General features: G+C 34.7%; 1 protein-coding gene across 24 annotated transcripts in view; it reads right to left on the bottom strand.

Moving 5' to 3' along the window:
- Positions 1-14103, bottom strand: part of ZMYM2 (zinc finger MYM-type containing 2) — a 94439-nt gene that overhangs the window by 50234 nt on the left and 30102 nt on the right. For 14 of the 24 annotated variants that reach the window (XM_070239435.1, XM_023621358.2, XM_070239430.1 and 11 more), the window contains 5 exons: positions 13589-14090; positions 13234-13327; positions 8483-8768; positions 7007-7172; positions 6013-6225 (listed from right to left, as the gene is read on the bottom strand). In XM_070239435.1, the coding sequence (XP_070095536.1) occupies positions 6013-6225; positions 7007-7172; positions 8483-8768; positions 13234-13327; positions 13589-14090 (1261 nt within the window). Of the gene's footprint in view, positions 1-6012; positions 6226-7006; positions 7173-8482; positions 8769-13233; positions 14091-14103 lie in introns of all 24 variants that reach the window. The other 10 variants (XM_023621357.2, XM_070239419.1, XM_070239423.1 and 7 more) reach the window with 1 other exon arrangement.

Below are 14103 nucleotides of genomic sequence, written 5' to 3'. Positions count from 1 at the left end.
TGAACAAAGCCTAAGAGACCTGTGGGACAGATCACACAGGCCAACATGTACATTATGAGAGTCCCAGAAGAACAGAGAGAATAAGATAGTAAGATTATTTGAAGAAACAATGGCTGAAAACTTCACAAATTTGATAATGGACATAAATCTACAAATTTGATAATGGACACAAATCTACAAAGCTAAGAAACAAAACAAACTACAAACAGAATAAACTAAGAGAAAGACACAACAGAACACATTATAATCAAACTTAAAAGACAGAGAGAATCTTGAGAGCAGCAAAAGAGAAGCTACTCATCAAGTACAAGGAATCCTCAATAAGATTTTCCACCAATTTCTCATCATAAACCATGGAGGTCAAAAGGCAGTGGACAACAAATGGAAAATACTGAAAGAAAAAAACTTTCAAACAAGAATATTATGCCCAGCAGAACTATTATCCAAACATGAAAGAGAAAATAAAGACATACCCAAATAAAAGCTGAGGGAATTCATTACCACTAGACCTACCCTACAAGAAATGCTAAATAGAGTCAAAGGCTTACGCTGAAATGAAAGGTAACTAGACGGTAACTCAAGCAGAATGAAGGAATAAAGATCTTTAGTAAAGGTAACTAAATCAGCAAATATAAAATGTAGTATTATTGTATTTTTGGTTTGTAAATTCACTTTTTCTTTCCTACGTGATTTTAAGGACCAATGCACAAAAAATAACTGTAAATCTATGTTATTAGGCACACAATGTTTAAGATGTAACTTATTACAACATAAAGGGGATGGAGCTATATAGGAGCAGAGTTTTTAAATGCCAGTCAAGTTATTATCAAGTCATATTAGATGGATATAAACTTAGGACGTTTAATGTACTCCCCATGGTAAACTCAAAGAAAACATCTAAAAATTATACACAAAAGGAAATAAGAAGGGAATCAAAACAATTCTACAAAAAATCAACTAAACACAAAAGAAGGCAGTAATGGAGGGAATGAGTTGCAGAAAAGGTATTAGACATATAAAAAACAAAAAGACAAATGGCAGAAATAAATCCTCCCTCATCAGGAATAACTTTAAACGTAAATGGATTAAAATTTCCAATCAAAAGGCAGAGACTGGTAGAATGGAAATAAAAAATGATCCAACTATATGCAGTCTACAAGAGACTTTCTTTACATCTAAAATCACAAATAGCAAAATGATGGCAAAAGATACTCCATGCAAACAGTAACTAACAAAAAGATGAAGCTGGGCCTGCCAGGCGGTGTAGTGGTTAAGTTCGCACGCTCTGCTTCGGGGGCCTGGGGTTCACAGGTTAGGATCCCAGGTGTGGACCTAGCACCACTCATCAGGCCACACTGTGGCAGCATCCCACACAAAATAGAGGAAGACTGGCACAGACGTTAGCTCAGTGACAATCTTCCTCAAGTAAACAGAGGAAATTGGGAACAGGTGTTAGCTCTACTCCAGGCCAATCTTACTCACAAAAAAGAAGAAAAAAGAAAGCTGAAGTTGTTAGACTATATCAAACAAAATAAACTTGAAGTCAAAAACAGATATAGGAGACAAAGAAAAACAATGTACACTGATAAAAGAGTAAATTTATCAAGAAGATATAACAACGATAAACAATATTGTAGACAATTCTACAGTAACAGTTGGAGAATCCAATATATAACACCACTTTCAATAAGGGATAGACCATCTAGACAGAATTTCAATGACTAAATACAGGATTTGAGTAACACCATAAAACAACTAGTGTAACAGATATATAGAATACTACACTCAACAACAGCAGAATAAATATTCTTCTCAAGTACACATGAAATATTCTCCAGGAAAGACCATATGTTAGGCCACAAAAGCGTCTCAATAAATTTTTATGAAGACTAAAATCACATAGGGTATCTTTTCGAATCATAATAGATTGAAACCAGAAAATGAACAACAGAAGAAAAACTGGAAAGTTCACAAACACATTGATATTAAACTACACCCTCTTAGAATTTAAAATTATGGACTAAGAACAGTTTAGTGGATACCAGGGGAAAGGTGGGGTGGGGGGTGGGAACAAAGGATGAAGTGGTGCACCTACAACATGACTGACAAACATTAATGTACAACTGAAATTTCACAAGATTGTAACCTATCAATAACTCAATAAAAAAAAAAAACTACACCCTCTTAACCAGTAGGTCAAAGAAGAAATCACAATGGAAATTTAAAAATACTTAGATGAATAAAAGCAAAATACCACAAAATACCAAAAGTGATGAGGTGCAATGCAAACAATGACCAGTGGAAAATTTATAATTATAAATAGTATCTCAAATCAATAAGCAAATTTACACTGTAAAGAAACAGAAAAAGAAAACTAAACCCAAAGCCAGCAGAAGAAAGGAAATATAGACAGTCCTCAACTTAGAATGGTTCGTCTCAGAATTTTTTGACTTTATGATGGTGCAAAAGTGAAATGCATTCAGTAGAAACCATAGTTCAAATTTTGAATTTTGATCTTTTGCCAGTCTAGCAATACGTGGTACAACACTCTCTCGTGATGCTGGGCAGTGGCAGCAAGCTGCAGCTCCCAGTTATCCATGAGATCATGAATGTAAACAACGGATACACTTAGAATCATTCTGGACCCAGACAGCCACTGTGCATTTTACTTTCAGTATAGCATTCAAGAAATTACATGAGATATTCAAAATTTTCTTATAAAATAGGCTTTGTGGTAGCTGATTCTGCCCAAGCAAAGGCTAATGTAAGCATTCTGAACAGATTTAAAGGAGGCTAGGCTAAGCTATGATGTTCAGTAAATTAGGCGTATTAGACGTATCGTCAACTTACGATAGGTTTATCAGGACATAACCCCATCGTAAGCCCAGGAAGATCTGTAAGAAAGATTAGTGTGGAGATAAAACAGATGAAAGAAAAATAGAAGAATTAATGAAACCAGAAGTTGGTCATTTGAACAGATCAAAAAAGTTGACAAACCTTTATTTAGACTACGAAAAATAAAAGATACAAAGGACAAAACAAGGAAATGAAAGTAGGGACAACATTATTCCTGAAAAAAAGGACTGTGAGAAAATACTATGAACAATTAACATTCCAACAACTTGGATAACCTAGATGAAATAGACAAATTCCTTAAAACACACAAACCACTAAAACTGACTCAAGAAGAATTGAAAATATCAACAGACACATAATAAGTAAAAAGAGTCAATCAGTCATCAAAAATCAGTCATCTTGCAATAAAGAAAAGCCCAGACCAAATGACCTTACTGATGAATTCCGCCAAACATTTAAAGAAGAACTAACAATTTCTTCTTAAACTCTTCCCAAAAATCAGAACAGGATGGCACATTTCCCACCCCTATTCTATCAAGCCAGCATTACCCTGATTTCAAAGACAGAAAGACATCATAACAAAAAAAGTTATAGACCAATATCCCTTATCAATATGCATATAAAGATTCAGAACAAAACATTAGTAAACCAAATTTAACAGCATATTAAAAGTATTAGACACCATAACCAAGTGGCATTAATCCCAGTAATCCAAGAGTGGCTCAATGTAAGATAAGCAATGTAACACACCACATGAATAGAATGAGGTTTTAAAAACCACACGACAACTTCAAATGATAAAGAAAATGTTCAACGAAATCCAACACCCATTTATGATTAAAAATATCCAACAAAATAGGAATAGAAGAAAACTATTTCAACATAATAAAAGCCATATATGAACGACCCACAGCTAACATCATACTCAATGGTGAAGACAGTTTTTCCTCTAAGATTAGGAACAAGACAAGGGTGCCCACTTTCACCACTTACACTCAACATAATAGTGAAAGTTCCAGACAGAATAATTAGGAAAAAGAAACAAACGGCATTCAAACTAGACAGGAAGAAGTAAAATTATCACATTGTACAGATGACATGACCCTATACAGACGCAATCCAAAGGGATCCACAATAAAGCTAGAGCTAACAAACAAATTCAAGAAAGTTGCAGGGTACAACATCAACACTCAAATATGAGCTGTGCTTCTAAACACTAGCAATGTACAATCTGAAGAAGAAATTAGTAAAGCAATTCCATTAACAAAAGTGTCTAAAAGAATACCTAGAAATAAATATAACCCAAGAGGTGAAGACTTGTACACTTAAACTACAAAAGACTACTGAAAAGAAATTAAGAAAGACTTAAATAGAGGGGAAGACATCCCATGTTCATAGATAGGAAGATTTAACATTGCTGAAATGTCGACACTACCCAAAGCAATCTAAAGAATCAATGCAATGACGATCAAAATTCTAATAGCCTTTGCTGCAGAAAAGGAAAAGCCGATCCTCAAATTCATATAAAATTGGAATGGGTCTACGATATCTGAACAATCTTGAAAAAGAACAAAGTTGGAGAACTCATTTTCTGATTTCAAAACTAACAGCAAAATCAACAGCAGAGTGATCAAATAAACGACTGTTCCGACCAGTGTTGTCTTGCATATGGTTAACTACTAGCTCTTGGAAGGTGAGGAAATGCACCATAATTTACAGCATTTGCCATGAAAATACTCCCACTATGGCTATTTTCAGGCTGCCAACAACAAACTAAACATGAAATTGGTAACAGATGCACAGAAGCACACCATTATATATATTTCCATGATACAAATACAATAGATGTAAATAACCTTAGAAGTATAGCTAATATTTAAATGTAATAAAATAATTAGGAAGTGTTAGGTTTTGAATATTTATTTTTTTTTGTTTTCAAAACTGTTATGGTATGAACTGTGTCCTCTCAAAATTCCTATCTTGAAGCCCTTACTCCCTAAGAGCTTGTATTTGGAATTAGGACTTAGAGTCCTTATTAGCAGTTAAAGTTAAATAAGTCCTAAGGGTGAGGTCCTAATCAGATAGGACTGATATCTTTATAGTAAGAGGAAGAGATACCTGAGATACCTCTCTTTCCTTCTGCACACAGAGGAAAGACCATGTGAGGACACAGCAAGACGGAGACTATCTACGGAGACTTTCTACAAGCCTGGAAGAGTGATCTCACCAGAAACCAACCCAGAAAGGCATCTTAATCTTGGACTTCTAGCCTCCAGAGCTGTGAGAAAATAAATCTCTGTTGTTTGAAACCTCCAGTCTTCAATTTTGTTATGGTAGCCCTAGCAGACTGATACAAATATAATTTATCTATAAGTTTCTATAATTTAAGTTTTAATAATGGGTGTTTTTAACAACTAGCTCACAAAATTCCTGAAAATTTAACTAATGCAGCCATAAAAAGAATGAGGAAGGTCTATATATATACATTGATAAGGAATTATTTCCAAAAAATGCTGTGAAGCGAAAAATGGAAGGTGCAATATGGTACATACAGTTTGCCACCTTTAAATAGAAAAAACAGAAACTAAGAATGAATTACATATTTCCTGAATTTTTCAGAAAGAACAAAAAACATAAAATACTAAGAACTGAAAAAATCGATATCTATAAAGAATGAGTAGGAACCAAGAGAAGATAGAAATGGGAGCTGGATTTCTCTACGTACATCTTTTTATGCACATTTTACTTTTGAATCATATGGATAAATAAAAAAACAAACTACATCAAAAAGACTTTAAAATTTAAATGAACCTTAAAATTGAAATATAAATAAGATAATCATTCCTAAGCTAAGCCTTAACCATTTGAAAAGCCCTATTTGCAACCCCTCTTCCATCATCCAAAAAAGAAAATTGAAAAGAGGAGCCATTCTGGCAGCATTTACCTTTATACATAAAATCGCAAGTTTATTTCCAATAATCTACATATATTTCAGTATTCATTTGAGATATGTCATTTCCAAGATGTGAAAACAATAACAAAATTAAATGAGATTCCAAAATAAATCTGGCTAACAAATGCTGTTAGAGTAAAACTACTACAGCAATTTAAAACACATTCAAAAGAATGGCCAATTTTGATTAGATCATGAGTTACCTGTTTGTATTCACTGACACAACTTTGACAGCAAAATCTTTTCTGCTGACCATCAATCACCAGGACATTGTTTCCAGCACCTTTGCTGGGCAAGTACTCTCCACACTGTTCACAACAATTCATTATTAAACCATTGGCCATTCTGTATCTATTAAAGCAGTGGTCACTGCACAGCTTATGAGTCATATTTTTAAAGCTAACTTCATGGCGAATCTAAAAGAAAAACAACAAACAAAATTTTAAAAAACAAAGGAGTATGTCAAGCAGCTAACTAACAAGGTGCTCCAACAGAAAGAGAATGGTTCAATAATTTTTCAGTGGAAGGTTTGTCTATGGAAATGTAAAGACAAAGCCCATTTCACTATTCTTTGAACTCTTTTTATACACATAAAGAATATATGGTCTGGCAGGGGGCTAAGGAGGGGAACCACCAGTGACATCACTACAAACTTCTCTAGAAGTATCTAAGACTGATAGGAAACAAGCCAGTCTGGACAGTGTTAGTTTTAAACAGACTGGAAATCTTCAGACAAATCTACAAGAAACTGTAAGTACACTGCTCTTCTAGAAAAGGGAAGGGAGAGAAAACCAATATTATAAAGAATTCAAATGAGGTATGTATACACAAGGTTCCTTTTTCTTTAGTCACATGCAAAAACTTTAAGACCATATTAACATTGTGAAGTTTATCAAAAAATATTCCCTCCACTTGCTCTACTTCTTAAGCAAAATTATTGTCTTTCTTGTGTAGTCAGCCTATTTATTTAAACACTGGTTTTGCCTAGGAGTGCTCTCAACCTCTAGAAAAAAATAGTCAATTAATATTATATTTTAATTTTTCCTAAATCATTCTCTCTATGGGAGAATGGGATACTTATAAAGACTTTATATATTCTCACTTTTAAGGAAAAATACACTGATCAAAGACTATGTCATAACTGTTAAAAATATTCCCATTAGCTAGAAGTAAATGATAAAGCACAAAAATACAAACCTCTGTTAGTTTACCACAAATTGTACATCTTGATTTATTTAGAGCTCCTTTAGTAGGATTCTGCTTGTCTTCATAAAGAGACAAACAAGACGTACTACAGAATTCCTGGAAGGACTCACTTGAATCCACTTGAGCAACAATGGTTCCTTTCATTGTAGTTATATCTCTGAAAAATGAGAGGAATAACAAAGTAAAATTCTATTTTAAAATAAATCAAATATACGAGTAATAACTGACATTTTTAATTTTCATAGGTTGAATCCCAGGAATCAAACACCATTTTCAGATCCATTAAATCATCTTTACTCTTTAAAAACTCTTGGCAATAAAAAATGAACACACAACATTAGGAAGCGAAATCATTTTATACTATTAAATCCTTGCCACTACCCAATTTATCTGCAAAACTCCTTAACGAGGCTTTCAGATCTTGGAAACAAAAAAAAAAGGCAGTTATTATTTATATGGAGTTTAATATCAAGGCCTAATTTACTGAACTATAACTTGCAATATCTATTCAATTCCTTTGCCATGCGTTAAGCAGAAAGCATGAGATATTTAGGTTACAGGAGTATTACATGCATTCTAAGAGGATAATTAAACTTAAATACACCCCCATAACCCAAAATAACTCCACCTACCATTCTGTACAGCTTTCCAACTGTAATCAGAAATGTCAGTAAATGACAAAATTGATGACCTTTGAAGTTTCCCTTAATTCTGAATTTCAAGATCAGAGTATACAAAGCAACCGAAAAATTCTATAACAATTGTTTCACTCTTTGAATTCACCAAACTTGTACAGAGCACTAAGCCCTTTGCAAAGTTCTAAGATCTAAAAATATCCTCACAAACTTGGGCTGCTCCAACAGAAGGTACAGAAAATCCACCTGGTTTGATTTTGCACATAATATACCATTATTCCACTTGTTTTTAACTAGTGAAACCAGACCTGAAAAATGGCAGAAGAGAAGACTGTCTCTTCAAGGCTGGCACAAAATGGTACCTGAGGCTTAAAACAGTGAGTATTCTAACGACTTAATGTTGAAAACAAAAATAAACAAAGTCCAATTTTGTTTAAATAATCTTAACATAAAAATAGTATAAAGTTTGACCCATACAGAACTAGGCATACATAAACTGCTTAACAATTTTATCTGGCTAGAACTAAATTCTTATAATTAATAGAGTAAGTAAGCATGTAGGTATTTTTACAGATTCAAGGAGCTCAATCAAGATTACAGACAAAATTAATTACAAGGGCCTACAGTATCTAAATCAACCCCCAAGCCCATCCAAATGGAAGGCAAGCCACCTGGCTTTGATAGAGAACCCTTCAAAGCTATTACAATGAGTTTGGCTTTAAGATTCAAACAACTAGCTTACCAATTTTTAAAACACAGTAATTCACCTCTTAAGACATTTTATACCACCAATACTCAACCACATGGAATTATGTTGAAAGGTAAACCTTACTTTTTACACATAACACAGAGTTTCTTTGGAGCAGGCTTGTGAGAGAAGGAAGAAAGGCAGGTGGTAGAACAAAAGAGGTGAGCAGATCCTTTTCGTTGATAAGCTGTCTGTCCCTTCTGTAAAGGTTTTTTGCAGTTTGCACAAGTGACTTTCACTGGTTTAGTGGGTTGCTGTTGGGCTGAAGGCTGGAAAATCTGTTTAGGAAGCGAGGCCACTGGTGATAAAGAATCCACCCCTGGCTGTTTCTGATTACGGGGAAATGATGCTGACTGGGAGATCCAAGAATCTTAAAAACAAAAGGCACAAGAAAGAGTAATGAAACAGGTATTTACACACATTGAAATTTATATCAGAGACATAGTTTAAGTTCTCATTTTGTACAAGTTTAAAACACTAATAAGGCAGCAGCATAGCAAAGAGGTAAAGGACACAAGTTTTCCAGTAAGAATGGCTGGCTGACATTTACGCTCCATCACTTACTAGACTGGAAGTTACTTAAACTCTGTGCCTAACTCTTCTCTAAACTGGAAATGGTACCAACCTCCTACAAAGGACATTAAATGAGATAATGGGTATAATAAAGCATGGTGACTAGCATATAGGAAGCACTAAAAGGTATTAGCCATTAGTTATTAAACAGGAAGGATTAATTTACAGAATATTACTTTAAGCAAGGAATACAAACACTGACATAAAAGTATAATAAAATCTTGACCAACCATTAAGTTTTGGCAAATATAATACAGGTCTGACAAAGTTTATTTAAGATTAGATTCAAAACATCTTTTTTTTTTGCTTGAGGAAGATTGTCTCTGAGCTAACATTTGTGCCAATCTTCCTCTATTTTATGTGGGATGCCGCCACTGCGAGGCTTGACAAGCAGTGCTAGGTCGGCACCCGGGATCTGAACCTGCGAGCCCGGGCCACTGAAGCAGAGCACACAAACTTAACCACTATGCCACTAGGCTGGCCCCTCAAAATATCTTTTTAAGAACAGCTTTTCCATATATATGTTTAGTTCCACAGCCTCTAAATATACCACATAATATCAAAGAAATTAGAGTGTTACAGAGAAATGATGATGTTAAGACAACATTCAGTGACAAATCCGACACCATATTACACAACCACTACAAACAGTTTCAGCATAGCTCAGCACTAAAAGATACGTGTAATGTTAACACTAGAGGGCAGCTATTCATCTCTTCTCTCTTTAACAGTCAGCTTCTTTGGTACTTAGCAGGAAGTCTCCAGCTTACCGCACCAGTTACAGTTCCACAGGCCTCTCACCACACTACCAATACCACAACCTTTTTTCATTCTGAAATCTTTCAGGCCACCGCTTCCAATTTCTACTACTTTGGTCTCTTGTAATTTTTTTCCTTTCTAGTGTCTTCTGAATTTTGAACTTCCATACATAAAAGCTGCCCTTCCATTTGAGAAATAATTTTCTTTTCCTTCCACAGGAAGTACAAATATATCCAGAGCTCAGAAAAACTTCTTTACTACCAAGAGAGCAATTTCCTGGTTCTGATCCAGTCTATCAACCTAATGGTTTCAAGGGGCTACATACACTGCTATTCAAATTCTACCTTATTCCACAATATCCCTCCAAAGTATATACTTTAAACACAGAGTAAACAGAGTACATTCTGGAATCCTGCTATTCTCTCCGGGTACCTGACCAATTTTAATAAATAGGAAACACTACTAATGAATACAAAAAAGTACATCACTGAAAGAACTGGCAATTCCATCTTATAAAGGGCCTTCAACTAAAAATCATATTTGAACATGTGCTAGAAGGAACAGCTTTTTGCAACACAAATAATGGCTCCTTAGGATTTTCAATTTTGTAGGCTAAGCATTTGACTATATATTCAAAGGAATCTATCTAAACTTAAGGGCATCTATTAACTTAATTTTGAAAAAACACATTTGGGAGCCAACCCGGTGGCACAGTGGTTAAGTGCGCACGTTTCTCTTTGGCGGCCTGGGGTTCGCCGGTTTGGATCCCGGGTACGGACATGGCACTGCCTGGCAAGCCATGCTGTGGTAGGCGTCCCACATATAAAGTAGAGGAAGATGGGCACGGATGTTAGCTCAGGGCCAGCCTTCCTCAGCAAAAAGAGGAGGACTGGCAGCAGTTAGCTCAGGGCTAATCTTCCTCAAAAAGAAAAAAAGGAAAAAAAACACTTGCTTTTTTTTTCAATTTAATTTTAGGCCTTCTATAAATAATGCAATGGCTCCCTTTATCCATATTTCAACCCTACTTTAAAGTTTTCTCCTCTTCCAACATCAAAATGCTTTTAGGAATAAGAAGGGACCTAATCACTTTATCTAAACCCTCTATTTTATACAAGGAACAAAAAGGGATAGCATTTTAATTTGCCCAAGTTACAATTAGTCCAAGAGACAGAATAAATAGCCATGATTTTATAACTCTCTATTACAAATAAAAACAGCACATAATCACAAGTCTAACTCATAAATGCAAGAGCAAGAGGTGTATTTGTTTAGTTTTTCTGATGAGTATTTTACATTCTCTTGTGTAAGAGAGTGAGCAAACAGGAACACAATTCTTATAATGATATGTCCCTTTGACCCAGCAATATTCCTTAGGAAATAAGTATCACAAGATACATGTATAAGAATATTCTTAAGAATTATTTAAATAGTAAAAACTGGAACCGAGCTAACCAGAGAATTAACAAATCAAACATATGCTGGACATGGTCAAAAGTTCAAGATCTACTGTTAGGTATTTAAAGGGGCAGATAAAAGGGGAGAGTTTGCAAAACTATACTATACGATGATCTGAGGTTTAGAATTAAATGCACCATTCTCAATGGTGACATTGAATGTTTTCTTTTTCACACTCTTATGTTTTTAATACATTTATAATTACAAGAAAGACAAAATAGCTATTTTGAAACTAATTTGAACATTATCGCTTCTTAAACTTTTATGTGATACGTAAGGTTACAAGGAAAAACACTGTGGTAGTAGTATAAATTGGTAAGAACTTTCTGGAAGGCAATATGAAAATATATTTCCACAACTTAAAAACACTCATATGGGGGGCTGGCCCTGTGGCCGAGTGGTTAAGTTAGCACGCTCTGCTTCAGCGGCCCAGGGTTTCACCGGTTCGGATCCTGGGCACGGACACGGCACAGCTCATCAAGCCATGCTGAGGCGGCGTTCCACGTACCATAACTAGAAGGACCCACGACTAAAATATATACAACTATGTACTGGGGGGCTTTAGGAAGAAAAAGGAAAAACGAAATCTTTAAAAAAAAACAAAAAACACTCGAACAAACTCACACATACATCCCACACACTCACTGACCTACTACAAATATATACACACATATAGGGGTAAAGGGTCTTGGAGGGCATAAGAAATTTTCAAAACTGAGTAATAAAGAACATGTTTCTTTGAAAATTATCATAAACCAGATACATTTTTTAAACCAAATTATCTTTGGAGGGACAGGGGTAGTGATATCCTTTGGCCCAGTAACTTCACTTCTAGGAATAAAGGAATAGTCAGAAATTTGAACAAATATGTTCATCATAGATCTACAATATCAAAATATGGGAAACAATAGTAAAAGCCACATACGGGAATGGTATATCCATGCCCACTGTGCAGCCATTAAAACTTTTGTGTATAAATAACATCAATGGTTTGAGAAAACACAATGTAATAGTAAATCAGGAAAAAATAGGAAGCAAAATTATACAGAGCTGCACTTCATCCAAGTTAAAATATACAAAGCAAAAAGACTGAAAGACAACCACTCAAAGCATTAACAGTGGTAATCTTTAATTAACAAGAGCATAGGGGATTTTTTTCCCTTTTTTAATTATAGATTTTCCAAACATTCTTCAATAATTAGACATTAATCTCATAACCAAAAAAATAATTTAAAAAGAAAGATGACTAGCATTTCATAGTGCACTCTACACTGCCTAGGTTTTAGTCATTTCTTATTTTTCTCCACAATTCCTAGGCTGCTAAGTTGCTAACGAGCCAAAAATGATGAAAGAATGAAGCAGACAGAGAGGGATATGAGAAAGACAGAGGAAGACAGACACACACAGGCCTGGGGGCAGAGGTGAAAAAAAAAGGGACATACACAGACATGGTCATGAAAAAGCCACAGAGTTCTTATAACTTCCCTGTTTTAATGTTTTCACAGGGCAAAGCTACCTGCAGAAAAATTTTTCAAATCATCAAGAAATCTACCAAGCTTCAAATATAAAAAAAATTAATAATACAATGCTAATAAATAAAAATTAAAATCAGATAGGCAGTCAAAATTAAACAAAAGTAGAAAAAATCTAAATGCAATAATTATATAATATTGTATTGCTTAAGTGTGCTATTTTTCTTAATTCTCTATTTATACATTAAAACAATACTACTAAAAATATAGTAACAAAAAGTGAGTGTATGACAAATAAGATATCAAACTGTCAGACTTTAGTGGTGGTGAATGTAAAGACTATTCCTAAAAGTTGCTTAGACATAAATTTATGTGGTTAATTTTCTAATAATCTGCAGCGAAATACTATACGTTTTCACATCACTTATTAGCTAAAATTTCAAATGTAAAAGTCAATAAAAGTAATATAGCTTACATGAATAAACAAACCAAGGTAGCACCAATTACTACAATGAAAAAAGACTCAGCCAAAGTTTAAATTCATTTACATGGGGTAAAAAATCAGTTACTGCTTACCAGGATTATGATGAGTTGCAGATTCTCCATTCTGAAATACGTCTCCTGCCACATTCATTCTACCAGGATTAAAAGGTCCTACTGCAGTCTTGGTCTGTGAAGTTAAAGATGGGGTGTATGTTTGTATATTAACACCAAAACTACTTGACTGCAGTCCGTTAGAGACATCTCCCAAGTTGGTATTCTGCAGTGATGTTACATGTGTAATCATTAAGTTCATATCTCGCCCGTCAGTATTTTCTAATTGGCCATCATTCACCGAGCTTACACCTGTTTCTAAGGTTGTAACATTAGCAATCTGAATTTCAGAGTCTGGTTCTGTGGTGATACCACTATTACCCATTCCTGCATTTACCTTACTTCTTGAAAAACTGGAAGTGGAGAAATCCACATCATTGGTTCTGTTTTTAGTCTCAGGAGGTCTCCGTTCAATAAAATTGGAGGAATTTTTCTCTTGCCCTTGATTTGTTTCCATGTCCTCTTCATCATCAATGACAATTGTCTCACTTATACTTCCCTTCTGAGACGCCAACTCTTTTGAGGAAAGAAGAATTTTGGAATCATTTCCTTGCAGTTCTTCATTTTTTGATGATGTAAATGTTATGGTTCTTTGATCAGCTACCACTGGTGCAGAAGGTGGGGGAGGTTGTACAGGTTCGATAAAAACAACATCATCATCATCTTCCACTGATGAGTTTTGAAATTTATTAGATCTAGAAACTAAAGGATTAGATGGACCACTAAATGAATTTCCTACATTCGTAAGACTAGTTGCCATGGCCGTACTCCCTAATAAAACAGGAGTCTGATCAGTCAATTCTAATCCTCCTACTGAACCTGCGTCCATGCCAAAGAACCTGTTAAGAGATG

The sequence above is a fragment of the Equus caballus genome, chromosome 17, assembly GCF_041296265.1.
Source record: "Equus caballus isolate H_3958 breed thoroughbred chromosome 17, TB-T2T, whole genome shotgun sequence".
NCBI classification, from domain to species: Eukaryota; Metazoa; Chordata; class Mammalia; order Perissodactyla; family Equidae; genus Equus; species Equus caballus.
This window is presented reverse-complemented; position numbering and strand designations above follow the sequence as displayed.